Source organism: Plutella xylostella, chromosome 14 (assembly GCF_932276165.1).
Source record: "Plutella xylostella chromosome 14, ilPluXylo3.1, whole genome shotgun sequence".
Classification (NCBI taxonomy): Eukaryota; Metazoa; Arthropoda; class Insecta; order Lepidoptera; family Plutellidae; genus Plutella; species Plutella xylostella.
In genome coordinates, this window is record NC_063994.1 from 10,427,181 (window position 1) to 10,447,958 (window position 20,778).

At 36.9% G+C, this 20,778-nt stretch overlaps 1 protein-coding gene and 1 non-coding gene across 16 annotated transcripts in view; both read right to left on the reverse strand.

Annotated features, from left to right (window-relative positions):
- LOC105381404 (neurobeachin) overlaps positions 1 to 20,778 on the reverse strand; it is a 462,556-nt gene that overhangs the window by 179,149 nt on the left and 262,629 nt on the right. For 12 of the 15 annotated variants that reach the window (XM_048625253.1, XM_048625247.1, XM_048625249.1 and 9 more), the window contains 5 exons: positions 14,006 to 14,127; positions 8,783 to 8,908; positions 7,977 to 8,097; positions 1,096 to 1,242; positions 431 to 733 (listed from right to left, as the gene is read on the reverse strand). In XM_048625253.1, the coding sequence (XP_048481210.1) occupies positions 431 to 733; positions 1,096 to 1,242; positions 7,977 to 8,097; positions 8,783 to 8,908; positions 14,006 to 14,127 (819 nt within the window). Of the gene's footprint in view, positions 1 to 18; positions 127 to 430; positions 734 to 1,095; positions 1,243 to 7,976; positions 8,098 to 8,782; positions 8,909 to 14,005; positions 14,128 to 20,778 lie in introns of all 15 variants that reach the window. The other 3 variants (XM_048625257.1, XM_048625259.1, XM_048625256.1) reach the window with 2 other exon arrangements.
- On the reverse strand, positions 17,399 to 17,471 carry Trnaa-agc. Its single transcript has one exon. It is a non-coding gene; the product is annotated as a tRNA-Ala (tRNA).

Sequence of the window (20,778 nt, forward strand, 5' to 3'; positions counted from 1 at the left end):
TAGCGCCATCTGTCTTACGTCGTGGATGTTCTGCGTGGGGTCGTGTTCGATCTCGCCGAACGTGTCGACTCGAATGTCCGACCTCGGCAGCGGCGTCGACACTTCGCCGTCGAAGCGGAACTGGCCCTGACACCACACAGAGTAGCAACACACATTACGAGTACAACACAGTCATGTGAGCCGTGTACTGACAATCTATTAAACAGTGACGGCAGTGGGAAACCGCTGGCCACGGGAAAAACCTGTCGGAAAACTGAAGAAAACACTCAAGACCAAATTGACAGGACGAGAGGGTCTTCGTTAAATATTTACGGAACACGGAAACAGTTTCAGAGCATTTTACACGTGGCCAACGGAAGAATTGGGGACAAAACACGAAAAAGCGAGACATAAAACCCTAAATAAGGAGCGAACAGCGCGCCATGCTTACACGCTTGCATGCTTCAATATCTACGAGCATTGACGCATGCGCCGCAGCCACTTCTTTCGCCTCGTCGGCCGTGCGGCGGCCTCGCGGCGTGGCGTCGTCCTTGACCACCACGCTAGCTGCGTCCACTTCTGGTTCCCTGGTATCTTCTTCTGCCGAAGCGGGGATTTCAGGGGTTTCTGGGAGGTCTGGGATATCGGGGGGGTCGGGGATCTCAGCGGGGGCAAGCGACGGCGCAGGCTCTCTCACCCGTTTGTGATTTTCCGGCAAACTGATGTTGACCTCGTTGTCGAAACGGAATTGACTCTGTCATCCGAATGTGAGCGGGAAAAATAGTAAGGGTTTTAAGTCAAAATTATTATTAAAGTTACCCACTGTAAAGAAACATGTTGACGTTAATAATATTTTGCAGTGAAGTTTCATAGCTGAAGTAGCATTTCCAATACAGATTCCTCTGAACAAAATACTTGGAATGCCGCGAGCGACCAAAGAGGAATATTAAATTTTGTGCTATTTTCACTTACGAATCCAGACTGCAAACAAACAAACTGTAATAAATTTTATAACCAACATTGAGGAATGAATGTTTCACGGTTAAAGGCCAAAATTTCTCAAGTTTCCAATACCTCCGCAATATTTTGTACCAGGAAATCATAAGCTGCACGTACCTTGTACCCGGGGCCTAGCCGGTGCATTGCGCAGATTTGATGTGTGGTTAGCGCCTCCCCGAACAGATATATGGCAGCCATCTGGCCACAGAACACCCTCTCTTCGTCCAGCTCAGCCGTAGCACCGATGTAGCACTTGTCGAAAGGCTAGAAAGGGATGGGGAGATATTAGTCGATCGCGTCTTTAAAGGTGATGATAAAAGAGGCAAGAATCTGCAGGAAAAGATATAGGATAAAAGGGTTTTAATAATATGATATCCCTTAGTTACTTAATTATATAATCAACTTGAATCAAAAAGATAATGAATGTTTTAAAATTTACAACGCAGGTCTAGATAGTATATTTTCTTTCTTATATATATGTAAAAGCATATCATAAATCAAATTTCACGTTAAAAGATAAATATTAAACCTGGTTCAGTCATTTTATACTCAGATCCGCATTAAACATGCAGCCGTGTTCCAGTTAAAAGTTATTTAGAATTTTATCCCACTTGGAAATTCAGACAAAAGCTTGCTGAATTCATTGTTTTAATAAAATATATTTCTCAAAATAAATGCGCTGCAATACGAGCTGACTTTTAATATTCCTACTAGGAGAACATGAAACTGTTATTTGTAAAATATAGCACGAGTCTTACGACAGCTGTCAAATCCATACATGTTATCTGTCATTTGTTGGTTTTCATGGGAAAATGAACTCTGTTCGCCAGGCATAAGCATTTGTCAATCAAATGTCATACGACTTATGATATATTTAAGTATGCGAATATAACTTTGACGTCCGATGCTGGACTAAACCAGAAACAAAGGAGTGTGTATGTGATATCAAACAGTTCCAACACTATCAGCAAACAAGTTACAACCCGCGCAAAGTTTCTAGACACCTGGCCCAAAAATCTACCCCTCTCCCCTTTCCCCGCGCGAGGCCTCGCTCTCGTCCTTTTGTAGCGTTAGCATAAGAATTATCAGACGATTACCTATCAATAAATTTTTTTTATCGCATACCTTTTGTTACTACTATAACAAGTAGGTATCAACTTGAATACTTATACAGGGTGTTGCAAAAAGGGTATACTAAGCCGAAACCAGCATGTCCCGTCGTAGTATGGGAAAATTTCGTTTTCTAGCTACTGTATCACAATAGGCACCAAAACTTGCGTAATATTGATTACGAAATAGCTAAAAAAAATAGATTTTGCATGTTATCTTGGGGGCTCTGCCTCAATTTGATTTTATGTAACTTTCATACAAAAGAAAAAAAAAACCGACACAAGTCTTTTTTTTTTCAAAATACTCGATAAAACACTTCATGTTTTATGTAATAGCTATAAATTTGTTAGTTAAAGGGGTATCTTTTAAATATTAGATATTTTTCAAAGTTAAACTTCAGTAATTGAATAATTTGCTCTTTATTGGATTGAAATTGAAGTCTTGATCCAAATATCGATGATCTTGACATTTGTTATTATTTACATACACTAATAGCATATTATTGTGTAAATTTTAGTTCAAAAGTAAAAAAAATGTATGGTAGATATTTGAAAAAAATGCAAAATTTTGAAAGTTTGAACATCGGTAGAGGCCTAAAGATATTTTTTTAAAAAATAAAAAAAAACAATTTTTATGATATAGGTATGACCCAATACGCAACTTTTAAGAGGTCTTGTGCAAGGGAAATAAAAAAAGGTCTGACGGGACAGGGACACCCTAATGTGCAGCATGTTATATCTAAGCCCAAAACTGAAATCAGAACTTTAAAATTCGTTTTTTTTTTATTCATTTTCCATAGAAACTTAGTTGGTCAAGTGACTTTTTACTATGGAGAATGATTTTTTTTTTCGCGAATTTTGAAATTCCAATTTCAGTTTCGGGCTTAGACATAACATGCTGCACATGCTGGTTTCGGCTTAGTATAAGTAATACCCTTTTTGCAACACCCTCTGTATAAACAAACATTTATACATTTTATTACAATATAACAAAAGTCAGGTAAGTAAGTATGTTTTTAGATAACCAGAATAATTTCAAATATCGGGGCGCTACATGTGTATATTATTATGTTTACGTTCTCGCAACAATTTTCTTTATAAAATTTGTTCATTAAAACTGCGCAGTATGGCGAGGTTCATTATTTTTGTAGCCGAGCTTAGTTATAAAAATACACACACGCACTCACGCCTTGTACTAATGTACTCCCTTGCGGGGTAGGCAGAGGTGCATTGCTGCACCCACTTTTCGCCAGAGTGTTATGTTAGTCCCAATGTAATAGGGGGCGGGCCTATTGCCATTTTACGGGCACATCCAAGACCTGAGAACAAATATCTGTGTTTAAACAAATATCTGCCCCAGCCGGGAATCGAACCCGGGACCATCGGCTCAGTAGTCAGGGTCACTAACCACTACGCCATTCGGTCGTCTAAAAATACTGATAGCAAAGAGGATATTTTTTGTAATATCGATATAACTTTTTTTGCACTCAGTACTAAAGACAAATGTCATTTAACCCAGGTGTCTAGTTATCTCGCCCGCCTTGTAATACTGCTGATCACTGTTACTGCAGATGATGTGTCATCCTACTAATTCTATTAATATTATAAACACGAAAGTATTTGAGTAGGTATGGATGTTTGTTACTATTTCACGGGAAAACGATTGGATAAATGTTTTATTTTGACGTGAATACGATGAACGTCTGTGAGTTTGGTAAGGGGCTGAATCTTAAAAAGGTGAAACCCCAAAAAAAATGGGCATCACCGTTTTCGATATATCTTTTAAAATATCGTGATTATCTATAGGTAATTTATACCACTGGAGAGCTGAGATTCTAACTAAAGAACAGATTTAAATAAGTAAGAACAGTATGGCATTAGGGGGGTAAGGGGGGGCTGCCCGCCATTTTGAGATCATTGTGCTGAAAACCCAGATTTGTAATTAGTGTAACTTTTGACTCGGATATGCTACAATATTAATGCTGGTTTTAATCGTGAGCTGTAGTCAAAATCTATCGACTACAATAAAATAAAAAAAAATTACACCCTTACAGACAGAGAATTGAATAGAATTCGATTTAGTTTCATCCATAATGAAGGAAAGAACTGTACTGTAAATAAATAAAATAAAATAAAAAAAAGACTATACTATCCTTCATGATCTTAAACTACCCCGGAAATGTTTAGTTGATTTGGCGTAATTAGGGTAAATATCCGTGTATTTGTCTGTTTGTTGAATCATTATTTGGACGGTTCGATACTGCCATTGAAATTATTAAATCAAATCATAGGCCTATCGATGGAAGCATTTATTGAAATATGTAATTAAAGTATTACAAAAGTATAGGTAGGATAACGTATGATATGGCTGATTAAACTAGAATAAAACGTAATACATAATTATTAAATATGAATGGAAGGTATTTTTGAGCTGGAGTTTTCCTTTAGAGAGTACGTATCGTATAAATGAGCTCTTATTAAAGTTCTTACGAGACATTCGAATATGTGATAGCATTAATCAAAAGCCCTACGGTACATATGATTAATTAATATTCAATACAGCTAGTATAATTTACCCAAGTAAATTATACATATTATTACGCAAATGAATCTGTAGCCAACGCATTATGAGAAAAACTCGCTGTAATCAAATCCTGTGTGTATCAAAATCAAACAAATCTAACCGTCTTTATTTCAGAAAATTTAATTTAAAGTTCCCTCAAGTTCTGTGGAAACGTTTAACAAATATTAACACGACGTTCTGGCTGAATTACTTGCAGCAGTTAACAGTTTGTGGTTGGACGAAATGGAAGTTTTAATAAACAGAAATCGCCTCCATTTTTCGTCCCCATTTGGAGAAAATGAAGAATTGTTATGGCGTGCAGTAATGGCTACATGTTTCAAATTGTCGGAAGCATGTTTTATTTGAAATGGTTTCTACACGAAAATATAGCTTACAAAAAATGTTTTCGGAGTGCTTCTACCCTAACCACTCCTCGTCCTCGTTTTAGGGTGTTTTTAATATCGTGCGGATTGTAACACGCACGCGGGATTGCCCCGCACGCGTGACACCCGCAAGTGTTATTTTCACACAACTATAAAATGACCCCATTTATTCACGTAGCTATGCAAATATAATGAAGCGTCCGTAGTCGAGCGGGCCTCAGTGATCGTAACTGATCGCTGAGGTTAAGCAACAACTGACACGGTCAGCCATTGGATGGGTGACCAATTTCAATTGGTGCTTTTCTGGACGCTTCCGTGCTTCGGACGGCACGTTAAGCCGTGGGTCCCGGTTGCTGCTTCGGCAGCAGTTGCTAAGCCTAGTCAGAGGCCTTCGGGCGGCTTGAAAACATCTGACAGTCGGGTTGCCCACTTACCCGACAACTCTCCCAGCACAAGCTTGCTTGTGTTGGGGTCCACCAACCCGCACTTGGCCAGCGTGGTGGACTAGGCTTAAACCCTTCCTTCATTGGAAGGAGACCCGTGCCCCAGCAGTGGGGACGTAATGGGTCGTGATGATGATGCAAATATCTCCGTCCAACGAACGCATTCGCAGCGTTTCTGGAGCAGCCATAAAAACGCTAGTTTTGGCTACAAAATTCTACGAAACATCCCATCAATCGCCGAAAATAGAGTGATTTCAACTAGCGTAGCGTGCAAATGTGCTACACGGTACTAGGCTATCATAGAGCGGTGCAGTGCATAATCAAGTCGGGCTGAGAGACGTGTGTTGACACAAACTGTTGACGAATATTCATAAATGTCTCCGGACCTTACTTTATTTCAAATGCAGTGAAAATTATAATATTCACTCTACATTATTCTATATGATGTACGTTATTAATGCATGTTAGTGTTCTACTCGTTATAAGAAATATGAAAAGAGTTTTTACTAACTTGAAACATATTTTTATATCCTTCAGTAAGTATGGCAAGTGCCAAAAAATCGCAAACCTCAGCGCGTATCGTATTCATCTATCACTTTGTGAGATCCCGTCCCATATTCACGCGCCATTAGCCGCGGCCGTCAGCGAATCAGGTCCATTTGTTACCCTGATTGAGCTGTTTGCCGAACAACACTACATTTGGGAGAAATTATGCCTAATAAGCATTTTTGTACTTTCGTTCATGACATTTATTATGAAAAGATTCTGGATTTACTGGAATGGAATGATTAAGGTGGCTGTCCTGACTCGTGACGTTACGTTCGTACTGCTACCGACTTTTTGCGGCACCTTTATGTATATTTATGTAGGTAGCATATTATGCCTATTTAGTAATTTCTATGCTTATACATACATACTATGCTTATCCTGGAATCTTTTGTCATTGGCTCGACTTTTAAGCGTTTGCCCTCATTCAGCCTACTTTAACGCAAGAAAAAAGTTTGTCTACCCCTTTCAGTCATCATGTGCCCCCATCGTGAGCAGTGGCGGCTGGTGCCTCAGTCAGATACCCGGTAGTGCACTTTATGGGTTTAGTAAATTTTGGAAGAAAAATAGATTAGGTACCTATTACAATTGGAAGTAAAAAAATTATAAGTATATTTTACCTTATTTATATTTTAAATCCATTCTGCGTTCCTTTTTTGACGCGAAATTGCTTCTCCGCCGAAACGAAAACAACACACGGAAAGCAAAATAAAGCATTTAGTCTCTCACATCCACATAACCATTTCTTTTTATTGTACATTTCACTTTTGAAAATTCAGGTATAAGTTAATTTTTTTGTTTTGCACTCCTGTTTTAAGATGAGAAAAGGCCGAGGCGGCCCAGCAGCTTTAATGTCCAGTCTATTTTGAAATGTCCTATTGCTTTTTATGAAGTCCATATTGTATTTTGCACTCATTTTCACTCACACACACACACATACACACTCACGAAATATTTACTACTTTCTTAGTTAATAAGTAATTAGAGTAGAGTAAAAAAATATTTACGTATTCGCGCGCGAAAGGTGAAACTGCGACAATGACATGACAAGTGCATCGTTCGTAGGTCACGCCACCGGTCAAGGCCACCGCCCGCGCATCCCGAAATTCCCGAGGCGTCATTCGTATGATTTCGGCAATTTCCGGTCGCGTGCGGCGCACGAATTTATCCTAGAACTGCATACAGTTTGTACTGAGCATCTTCCGTCTCACGCGCCGGGCGATTTCCATCCTGTTTCATACTATGTGTAGGAGCTCGCTCCGTGCGACAATCCGAGCGCACGAGGCCGTTTTTGTTCAAGCAAAAATAAGATCTAATTCTTTCGCAGTAGAAATCAAAATAGGCCAGCTCGATTTAATTTAACTCGTAACGTTCGAATGATTTATGTAATTTCTGTTTAGGGTAGGTATTACGGTTGTTATATTGGTATTTTTGTGAAGTTTTCTTTAGACGTACCTAGTACCTACCTAGTCTAGTATGGTATAGGAAGAAGGAAGGTACATATTTAAAAGGTTTTTAAATGGTAGTGCGTTGCACGGGCGCACTTAAGGTGCAGCCGCCACTGATCGTGAGTCTTAACTGCTTCATTGTTATGACATCCGCGTACTCCCGAAGGAATTTGCATCGCATTACCGACATTAAATTGTGTCTAACGACCGTACGTGAGGAAGTGGGACGTGTTTACATGCCAGAAGACTTTCTTCAAAGTTTTCTCTATGTATGCGCCAAGTTATGAAGTCCTAGTACAAGTTTTTACAAGTCGCGCAAGTTCACCGAAGCGCAAACTTTCCAAGGAATTTTTCGTGCAGAATCCGCAGATTTCTCGATAGGAGGTGCGGAGAAGAATTTTACAAGGAATTCACTAATGTACCTGTAAAATGTTATTTGCAAAAACTCTCCTTATCCATATCTTGCCATATTGGTCTGAAAAATAAATAAGTAAACTACAACTCACATCATTTGTGGAGACGAACCAGGCCATCTCAGTGCTGGACGCCAGTTGGCCGTTCACGAGACACTTGATCTCACTCTTCGTCCAGCGGTTGTAGATGTACACCACTGCTATTGCGTACCACCTGCGATATAGACAAATGATTCGTGATTCTATGTTATTCTGAAACGCCGTATCATTTAGACCGGTTATAATGCCGAGCTTACATACATTCATACCATCTATATAAAGCTGGGTTAAAACCTGAACTATCTTTAGTCTTCGTTTAATAATAAGAGGATCAATATCTGAACATCAAACCCATTCATATATACAGTCACAAGCGGCTACGTAAAAATTGTTGCACAGTGAATACAAATCCCTAATGACACAAATTAAACAGTGGTACAGGAATCCCGAAATTCAGTGGCATCAGCGAATGTGAATCCCTAGAGCGTAGAGATAGCACTCAACTATCAAATTAAATTAAACTTTTGAGTGACTGTAAATAGAAAGGTGGGAATATGAACTTTCAGTGAATTCGTTTGGTAGACTACTGCAATTCATTTACTGCGCAAACAAAAAGTTTATTTGAGTAGGAAACTATCAGCAGCATTGCATTGCAGTAAATAGGACTCAGTAAAAATTACTGTAAATATCTTCTATTGTACTTTCAATAGATATAGTCGATATGATTTGGATGACTCATTTGGATTTTGGATGCCGCCTCATTAACATCTGATATAGGTACCTACATACATACAGTAACAGCAATATATCGAAAACAATAATTGACAATTTAAAAAAAAACATAAGAATTTTAAACATACCTCCTTGGTTGGAACTCGTATTTGACGCAATGCTGGAACCCCTTCCCTCGCACCTTCATTGATGTCAACACCAGGCAGTTGCCCACAAAATGTGCCGTGTAGCCGACTCCTTTGCTGGTTTTGAAGCTGGTGACAAAGAAACAAAACATTATGAAAAAAACATGATTCGAGACGGACTGCATCATTCCATCAGATGTTACAATTTTTTTGCGCAACTCTTATACGATTATGAAGGCCTAGTACTTGTGGGAATGAATATTTTACAATATGAGCAAGGACTGTTTCACACATAGAAATAAGTTTATAAAGTAATAGTTTCACAAATTAGGTATTTTTGCTCACATTAATTTCTTTTACAGCCTGTAGAATGTCGTAAAAGTATTAAAAATAATCTTTCCAAGACAAACGTGTACCAATGTTTCAAAGTATTATCCAAAAGCTTAAACACAAAGTCAGAGCTAAAACGCAATTTCAACGCAACACAAACAACAGCTCATCCTCGAAAGAAATTCGCTGAAAATTGAGTTGTCCCGGCCTCATCCATGTTTTCACTTAACAAAACAAACAGGCTTGTCCATTTGCGGTTCACAACGACTTTGTGTACAAACTGTATTGTCATCTGGGGGGTCACTCTATACAACGAACGAGAATTGGCCATGCTAACTTTCTGAACAAGAATGGAATGCTTAAAACCGTTTCGAGGAATATGCTTTCTGTACAATTTCTAGTTATCAGATTTTAAATTAAGTCTCTATTTTTTAAATTATTCAATAAAAACTAATAACCTTCATTTGACCTTACCATTAGAATATTTTTGGGATTTATGCACATAATGCATTTGCCAATTAACAAAGTACTCTGTGGCATTTGTCTACAAAAAAACTGTTAACGTCAAAAGTAAACGTCTAAATCGTGTGTTTATTTATCTTTGCCATTTGTTACAGTTACAAGTAGAAAAATTGATTTAATTTATAGAAATGGCAAAGTAGAAGGAAAGAGAAGGCCTGGAAGGAGGAAATTGACGTGGCTGTGCAATATTTAAAAGAGTGGACCGGTGTAAAAACCGTGGAAGAAATATTTAAACTAGTAAAGAATAGAGAGCGCTGCAACTCTTTGCCCAATGGTGGAAAGGCACTACAAGAAGAAGATTTATCTTTTCTACCTTGTTTTGAAACTCTACTACGAATAAATAATAAACGAGTGGATACTACGATGGCAACAAGAGAGGCTCATTTCGAAAATGCTGCCTCTCGAAATTTGCGTCGAGCTTAACCCCTCGGCTGTCGACCAACCTTTATAAGGTGGGCAATAAATAGTCCACATATTATGTCCCGCCACCTCTAAAGATGTAACTGGTCTGCCGTATTTAAGTGAGCGATATTGCCTATGTGAACTACATTTATCTTGCTTTAACCTAAACTAAGTGTAAAAAAAAACGACAAGGATGGCATATAACCTATCGGCTGTTAAATCGGCTCCCAACCGACCTTTATATCCTTATAAAACCTGGTGCTCGATTCGCCTCATTGAGGCGCGTTATTGAAAAAATATTAAATAATAAAAATGATCAACGAAGCGTATTGTTTTAATTTATTGGTGTAATATAATTAATATTTTGTACTAGTTTTCCTGTACCTCCTGTAAGTTGGCTGGTAGAAAATTCTCTTAGCATTAAGCCCTCATTTTGTACATTTATTTCTTATATTTGTGCAATGTATGGAAAATCGCCGCGAGTACTAAACAACTCTGGAAACAGTGTTAAAAAAAATGTTGTGATGATTGGATAATTCTGTATAATGGCGTATGTGTATCGTTTTTGAAGGAGCATACTTTGAAGGTGATAAAATAAATTTGGATGAATAACAAACATTTTTGGTTTTATTGACCCAGTCCCGATACTTTTTACACAGAGTAGTACTTAATCTTCTTTCTCGTAATATTATCTAAATAAATAATATATTAAGTAGGTATGAAGTAAATATACAAATTGTGTTATTTTTCTCCTACATCCCGGAAATAACGATATTGAATGATGGAATATGCAAAATGGCCGCCGACAGGTGAAGGGTTAACAATGTTATGATTTTAGAGTTAGATGACAATGACATTCTACCTCACTGACGTTAAGTAACACTTTTGCTTTTTTTGTAGCGCAGGCAAGGATAAATCCTATACTGCATTTATGTGAAGTTACATACATTCAGCCGGCCAAATTTTAAATAAATATTAAAAATAGTTGTAATGAATAAAATACAAAAATAACGAAATTAGTTTCTTAAAATGGTCTATATTTTCAAAATAAATTATAAAAAATACATATCATACATTGGTAGCATGGCCAATTTTCAATTAATATGATGAAATAGAGCTGCTGTAGTTCGGGCAGCGCTCCGAAGCTGCGGAAAAACAAAACGGCAGCGGCAACCACGACTCTATCTCGTTGTAATAAGCGTGACGAACGCGTGATAATTCTCGTTCGTTCGTTCGTCGATTAAATAAATATGTGGGGACATCTGGCATCTGGCCATCCGACCCCAAGCTAGGCAGAACCTGTGTTATGGGTGTCGGACAGCTGATATATCTACACAAATACATAGATAGATACATTCTAAATATAAATATCAACACCCAAGACCCGAGTACAAATATCTGTCTTCTAACAAATATATGCCCCAGCCGGGAATCGAACCCGGGACCTTCGGCATAGCAGTCAGGATCGCTAACCACTACACCATTCAGCCGTCTAATTAGAAAGTGACCCCCCGCGTCGGCCATTCTGTCCCGAATGGAGGCTACATGCAGCCTAATTAATGGCGCAGATGGCAGGATGTAACTTTTATTTTTATTGGACGGCGGTAAATAACGCGGAACATGTAAATTGCGTTTGGGATGAAGTACTATCGGCCGGTTTTCGCAATGATTAACTAGCATGTACACAATATGTAGCAGATAAACCTGACCCCTCTCAGAAGCATTGTTACTATGAGAGGGGGTCTGGTTTCTCCGCCCCTGACCATACGATTAAAACAATTATTGTTGTTGTTATTATTATCCTCGGCTTTCCTCATGCAGCCAGTATAGTCATCTAAGTACAAACCTGTCTTTATCATAGCTACTATTTACCTAGTTATAAGTACAAATGTGTATATCATCATAGTATATCATCTGTTTATTGTCGTGAGCGGTGCAGAGGGCGTCCCACACTATACTTGGTATAATAGTAAACACATAATTTAAATATTAATATGTACTTCAGTATACATTTGCATATGAAGTAAGTACTAAATAATATTAATTTCAATTAAAGGCAAAATCATAAAGCGAATGGACATCAAAGGGATTGTGACTCGGTCACGCCAGCAACTGAGCAAACATTATATACGGGGTGTTCATTAAATTCCGTATGAAACATCGATTCATTAGTGGTGATGCATTCACTGCCGGTTCCCTCATTGTTTGGAAAGCTTTCACAGAATGAGTACTCTGAAATCACGAAATTCGAGGCACCAAATGCAATATATATAACGTAACCAAAATTATTACTTAATCAATCAAAATCAAATTTTGCAAAACGGATTTGACTGTAAGTTATATTATTGGTAACACTTATATCTTGAAGCCGCAATGATGTTTCTCTTTAAATTGTTACATAAATGTCTTCTAGCTCTGAGAGCTATAAGTCTTAATTTTTGTAGGTAATCTTTATTTGAACAAATATTCCACACATTAAAAATTACAATCAAAAGCAACTGAAAGCCATGTAGTTAACAGGTATTAACCTACATTTTATCATTCGCAAATGGAACATCCCGGAACAACTACCAGTTAATAACATCGCTTGTATTATTTATCGTGTAACATATATTTCATTTCATTGACATTATTGTTTGCATTCGTGAGTATCTTCGGTGCATGTTTGTCGAACAGTAATATTGGTCGTAGTGAGTATTTTAATGAATTTGTTAACAAATGGGGAGTCAAGCTTTTTGAGGGTACTCTTATGTATACATACTCGTCAAAGTAAATAGCTGGAATTGTTGGCGCTGAGTTTGATGAAATACGGCACGATTGGCATTCAACTACCATCGGATAACTCGAATAATAGCCTGTTTCACAACTGACAAATACATAGGGATGCAAAACTTAGTAAGACATTCAGTGCCGAATTTACAATGCACAGGTTTCAAATTCCAACTCTACTCTGTAAGTCATAACACCCTTTACCCTTATTTCGCCTTAACCTACCTTTACTTTAGTTTATACATATAAAAAAGTTATATTAAGATATTTTTGTATTCTCTTATATGATATTAGTTTCTACCTACTCGTACATTAAGGGGCAGATAAACCTGACCCCCCTCAGAAGCATTGTTACTATGAGATGGGGGTCAGGTTTCTCTGCACCTGACCGTACCTATCTACCTCTGATGAATTTATATTGTTAATGTTTGTATATCGGCGTGTCCTATTTTTTGTGTGAATAGATGTAATCTATTTTATCGAACAATGTTAGAAATGTTATAATATCATACATAGTGGATGTGACATACAATGAAACAGTACACCAAACAACTGATAGCTTTTGTTTGCAACTTTCTAGACTAGCGTATAGTGGGATAACAAGAGTAATAAATCTGTTACATCGTAATGGCTACAAAAAGCGACCTCTACTTTTATTAGTTATACGAAAACTTAGTTGTTTTAATGCTTTCAATGCCCTTATGAGCTAATTTTATATCCATTATGAAATGTATTTTTGTGTAAGCACTTACATTTACATTCTTATGCGGAGACGAGAGGAGTAGACAGGTCTTTACTGTTTTCCATCAGGGAAAAAGTACGAAATTTAGATGAAAATTGGTATGTAAGAACACATAGGCTTTACCCGTTCCTTCAAACCCTCCCTTCTGTACTAGCTCAACTAGACTTTTGATATGTTTACCTTCTAACTAGTAACTTAATCAAAAATTTAGTTAAAATACTTTCCCTCTACATTTTTCCTTTTCTGTAAATAAGAAGCACTTAAATGTCAATAAAGACTTTAAAAACCAAACCAACTGAGTTTATGTAATAGTAGTTTCTGTGTTCTGTGTGACACCAGTTAAAGTATAGTTTAATAGCGTTTGTGTGTAACACTTACCAGTACATACATAGTTTAATAGTGTTTATGAGTGACACTTACCAGTACATACAAAGTTAATAGAGTTTATGAGTGACACTTACCAGTACAAGTACGGTTTCTCCCGCTCGATGTTGACGGAGTTGATGGGGTCGAGCCGGAACCACGTGGTGAAGGTGAAGCCCGCCTCGTAGGGCCAGCGCGCCAGCGGGGGCAGCACCACCGCCTGCGGGGGTAACGTCAGACGTTAAAGTGGGGTTGATGGGAGGGAATTAAGTAGGGGATTTTATGTCATTAATGAAAATTAAATTAAGTTTTAATGATTTATTCAAGTTATCGATAAACTAAAAAACTGACGTTCATTGATATTATCGTTTCAAATCTTTAACATAGGTATTGAGCTATGCTTAAACTTTCATTTTCAGACAGGGTTTAAGTACTTATAAGTTTTTTAGGTTGGAATACTTGGCAATCTTTACTATACCTAAAAGATGGGCGTTATAATTTATAACAGATTCCAGTAGCAAGTAGCAGTAGCCTTCAAATATATTCATGAAAATTGGTTTGCAGGAAAGTATATCCGGAAAATCTCATTCGAGTAATTACACGATTTCGCAAACATTGTAATTACTTTTTGAGATAAATGTTGATCTCATTCAGGTCACAAAGAGGTGCAATTAATATATTTTCCATGTAAACTACATTAAATTCTCCGTGCATCGTTAGCAGACTTATTTATTTATACATTTTATTGTAGGTAGCGGGTAGTGGTTGGATGAGGAAGGCCGAGGACCGAGTATTGTGGCGTTCCTTGGGAGAGGCCTATGTCCAGCAGTGGATGATTATTGGCTGATGATGATGATGGTGATGATTGTAGGTAGATATACAAATACATTGGTACGATCAGTTCTTCACGAAGTATAAAAAAAATAGATAAATGTTAACTATAAAAGAAGTACTAAATAGAGTACCATACTAGGAGAATAGAAACTATAACTTGCAGTAATGTCGCTGGTGATGATAAGGATTTCATTGCCATGGTTAGAGAAATGTTAGGGAACTGAAATGCCGTAAAAATTGTTGAAATAGAAAAAAAAATTACCGATCGATGAAAACCAGCTATATATTTGTCAATTTTCTCTATTCGTGAAAGGATTCCGAAGAATTCGTTAAAACCGAATGTCAAAAAATTGTCACGAGCGGGCGCAGAGACTTTATGCGAGTCACGAATATTCAACACAGATTGTCAGATAGTTGTCCACACTCGCCTAGGGACTTTTCATTCTATCCATTTTTATTGCGAATCGTGAAAATGAAAGTTTAAACATAAAACATAGGTATTTATTAGAATTCTGATATACAATAATAAAAATTGAACTTTTTAATTGCTTGCTTGTACCCTTATAGAACCAATCAACCAATATCATCAAATGATACACTTAGCGATATAAGATCGGTAAATCATGAAATGGCAGCGTATCGTGATGTCCCCAGTAAGATTACGATCGGCCCACGACACACACAGCCACAATCTGACGCGTTAAATGATCCGTTCTCCAGATTCTCTGCTACCCTGGTACCTACCTCCGAAATAACCCGGAGGTTAACAAATTTTATCAACCGTATGCGTCATAAAACAACGCTAACATTGGTTTATGTTTGCGGCAGCGACTCGGCATAAACGGTCGGCCATTTTGTGCGAAATATACAGAGGTTTGCTTTTAAAATCCTTTTTGTGCAGATTTGGATAAATGGGCCTCATTACTCCCGGTGTTTCCCCTAATTTATTTAAAGTTACTGTTCGAATTTGTCAAACCTTCCGCCGCCGGCGCTTGCCGCTCACAAGGACAAGAAAAAATGGGATTATGAAAGGAAACTCGCTGTAACGTATGACACATTTCGTCTTTTACGTTCTAAAGATTATTTCGATATTTTATTCTTTCTTTATAAAAATTGAGATCAAATCCAACCTCATATCGAAAATACACAAAGAAATAAAAGAGAATAAGTATATATAAAGCCAAACTTTGAAACTTCGAAACATCGAAGAGCCACACAGTCTATCTTTATCTGATTCATTGCAGAGTGTATCGAGCTGTCCCGCCGCCACCCGCTGCTTCTCCCTGCAACCCTGGTATCATCTGTCAGATATATCCTTTGTCTTGGTCTCGTAACCCCAAAAGCTACGGCGATCAGATAAAATCGGGCTCAAGTGGCGTTTCCTGATTTTTATCTCTCTACTGAGGTTATTTTTATACGTTTCCCTGAGGACGGTAAGTGTAGCGATAGTATAGAAAAGTTTTCCGATAATTTTTGGCAGTTTTCGCCTAAGAGGTACTTACTACATTTTAGTTTCTATATTAAATTGTCATATTTATTTTATATTTCAACAGTACCTATCATTATCAAACTAGTGATGTGCATTAAATTTAACGTAGGTAAGTAATTTGTTCCGCGACGATACTGAAAACTTTAGTAATCAATCATGTAACAAACCTACATAAATGTCTGTGCTCCTGATATTAACACAGAGTACTTGGATATAGGATAAGCTACATTGAAATCATAAGGGCTTGTTTCACAATCTCCAGCTAAATGTGGGATAAAATAAATGCTATCACTTTCTTCAACATAAGTACAGAGAGTGACATGCTTTTATCCCACTGGTAGCCATTATCCTGACATTGTTAAAAAAGGCCCAAAGTATAAAATATTTATTAATAAATAAAAATACATTACTTGTAGCAACCATTTTCCCCGTAAAGCTTTCTAACACCGCAGAAATATATATTTATTGCTCTACATAGCAAGAAACACGTTACGAAGCGACGCAGCTTTGAAACTAGTTCATTCTCTTTGAGGGGTCCCATTTCGTATTGCCGGCGGATTTCTAGAAAACTGGGAATTTCAGTAAGTACGTACTTGCTACGTGATGTTTTATAAATGTACTTATCGATAAACTGCGTCCGTATTTCTACAGAATACTAGGTATTGTTTTTTATTAGGAAGGTACCTACTGAATGTAGTGGACGTAAACATCGGATCTAATTAGCCAGAAAACATTATAATTACTATAAGGAATAATTTCTGAGTACAGTCAGTAGAAATAAGTAACTGTCATAGGAATCTACTAAAGTACCTATTTAAAACAAAAACTTCATAACATCATCATAATATAATTTTTTAATAGATATTTTTGTTCCATGAATGTAAAATAAATTGACAAGAAGCACTGAAAATGTCACAATTTACAAAGCAAATGCATGTAACAGAGATGGAACACCTAAATTAAAGTGGCAATGACGCACTCTTCCACTGTTTCCTAAACTAAGGTTAATTGTCTTGTAGAGATTGCTTTGAGCAATAACGCTGCCTGTTTATACTATTTTATTTATAAGTTGTCATTTTGAATATTTTTTTTTCATGGTACAAAATAAAGAGTATTCTAACAGACAGTTATCACAAAAACGAATACACATTTAAAAAAAAGTACCGATTGGAGGCGCCGGGTATCGATCCCGGTACCTCTCACATGCTAAGCGAGCGCTCTACCATCTGAGCTACGCCCCCGGTGATAAATAATATTAAATATAAGATTATATACGAGTACATTATGTAATAACTCGTTCGTGCCTTGAACGGACAAGACACACCTACAGATATAATACTAGGTCAACATGAATTACGACTACCTTTCACTTAAGAACTAGAGTAAACAATTCAGTACTGTACAAACAATGCCTTTTGACTAGTCTGTTTTATTGACTTATGATGATTAATTGAGGGTAAATGTATTGTTGGAATTCATAATCAAATATTTGTCTAGAGTTTGTAGTTGAATTAAATGCCACTGGAAATCCTTGATAGAAGCATATAATGTATTCAAGTTTTATTTTATATTTTGTCGGATGGTGTTGATAATATGAATCTCATATAATTTGACAGAATATCTGTTGCTCTATCTTTACAAGACAGGATAAGCATTATATTACAGTGTTTATCATAATTAATCTCCATAAGCTTAGTCATTAAACTGAATTACTTAAGCCAATACCTACTGAATTTTGATAGATACGCGTGTAGTATCGAGGCTATTTACAGATTATCTTCAATTTAACAGAGCCCAGCCCTATGACCAGAGTGGTTCGTGGAAAATTGGTTATAAAGCACTGCCATAGTTATAAAATTAACATTGTTACTAACTATGTACATGAATAATTATTGATCACTGTTATCTGAATTAAATCAATAATAATAAAATACATTATAACAGAAACATGGTTCCAAACAACAATGATATTTTGGTTCCCTTCCAGTCTAAGTAGCCTCGAATGGTTGAAATTACAAAGTTATCAAAATAAATAAACAAACAATTAATATCTACAGCGAAACTTTTCAAATCAAAAACTGGCCACTCAGATTAAAGCAGGCATATTTAATATTCAGTCTTGAAATAACTTGAGATTAAATCCGTCGGTTTATTTACGCAAACAATCTTTTGAGCATACAAAATAAGGCTTCAAAGGCGATCATATTGTAGGGGTTTCTATCTCTGGATATGATAATATCAGAGGAGAAGGGCCCTCCAATCAGTGATTTGATACAAACTAGTAGGTATATAATACTTTACCTTCAAATATTAACTCTAAGCACAATATGTTCCTCAAATAATAATGAAATCAGACTATATTTGCATCATCCAACAATCCTTTACTGCTAAACCAATATAATTCTATCCAAGTACTCTTTGAAATAGACAAAATCAAACAAAATGAATAGGCAAGATCCTAGGCAACCCTACCAGGAGACTATGAAATGCCAAGAGCCAAGAGTACAACTAAAAGAAACAACTCCGAAGCGCGCGCGGCGCCGGCATCGGAAACTTGGAATATTCCCAATAAGTTTATTGCAGTCGGAGATTGTATGGTGTGCATTCAGATGTAATAACAACTTTTAGTCGAGCACGGTTAGTACGACGCCGCTGTCGATTGTGAACTTTACATGGTAATGAAAGTTTTTAGTTCGTGCTGAAACGCTTTGTAAAAAAATACTGAAGATAATAAGTACATGCAAATTCGTGTATGATGTACAGTTCCCCAAAATTGATAATGCACATAGAAATCTTCGTCATTGTTCGGCAACGGTCGTATTCCCGAGCGTTAGAAAACTATTATGTATTTAGAGTGGTTAAGTGCATTTTCTTCATGAAATTTTAGTAGAATTATGTAATTGGTGCTAAAAGAGATAATTGATTTATCAGTAACGAAATTTGATTCGATAATTCATAATATTCCATAATATTAAAATTTACTTCGAAAATGTTACAGTAGGTACTTTTCAAGTGTCTTACTGAAGCTGATGTAAAGATGGATGAAAGAAGGTTTGAATAACACAAGGTTTATATTATAAGGAGAAATGGATTTCAAACACAGGTTTATATTAATTTTTTAAAATCTCAGTTCAAAAGTATTTACAGCGCTGATCATTCACAATAATATTACAATTACAAACTTGGTCTTTTGGGTGTGGCTTTAGTGGCAAAGTGAAGTCTATCAATGTGACGTATATTTTATTCTTAAATGTGCCTCATAATATGGCATCGTCAAAAATAATTAAAGTTGAAATTAAATTCACATTTGAAAAAAATAACAAGAACGATGTGTAATTGCAGCTCTTTATAATTCCACAAAAGTAATATTGATCTTGACCTTGAGATCCTTGACTGATCGGTGACGGCCACCGACCGCCCAAATTGTTTTCGATTATGTGTCACATGATATTGACTACTATTTCTTTCGAACAAGGATCAAAATGCAAGTTCTCTTACGATTCAATGATTCGGGTGTTTCCGGGAATACGAAAGTTTGCGAAGATTTGCATGCGCATTATTAATATGGGAGAACTGTATGTCATTGTAAATAGGTAGTTGACATTTTTTCTTAGCACCATGGCCTAGTCCTAGCCCGATCTGCTTTCTATGTAATGTATAAAACGTCAATAACCGGATAATATTAATGTGTATGATAATATTATGCCAGTGTACAGAAAGGATACCAGGACATCATAACGCTACAGGAGCAACTAACCGCGTTCGTTCAGACCAACACTTTTTCATTACCCGTAAGTTCACCTGCCTGTAGAAGCAATATTTCAACCTGAATGAAGAGAAATAGCAGCTATTAGCCAATGTTTATAAACACTGTTCATATTTCAAACGGCTACCAGTAGCACCTGCTGAAGAAAGCAAATTTGTTAGCAGAAAAGTCTAAAAAAAACCGGCCAAGTGCGAGTCGGGCTCGCGCACAAAGGGTTCCGTAGCTTAAATCAACCTATCTCAAAAACTATAAGAGATACTTTGATCAAACCAAAAATCGTTGAAAGAGTTAATTACCATGCATCACTTCTATTTTTTTTAGAATTTTATACCCCGTAGTTATAAAAATAGAAGGGGGGGGACATACTTTTTACGACTTTGAGAGCTGATATCTCAAAAACCGTTCACTTTAAGAAAAATGATTTTTAGAAAACTTTATATCATTTTAAAAGACCTTTCCATTGATACCCCACACGGGTATGTACATCGAAAAAAAAAATTTCATCCCTCAGTTACATGTATGGGGGGCCCCACCCCCAATTCTTTTTTTTACTATTTAGTGTCATATTTTTGTAGCGGTTCATACAACACATATTCCCATCAAATTTCATCACCGTAGTACTTATAGTTTCCGAGTAAATCGGCTGTGACAGACGGACAGACGGACAGACGGACAGACGGACATGACGAAACTATAAGGGTTCCGTTTTTGCCATTTTGGCTACGGAACCCTAAAAACCGTAAAAAGTATTTATTGCTTTGTAACTTAAATCTACGTTCATA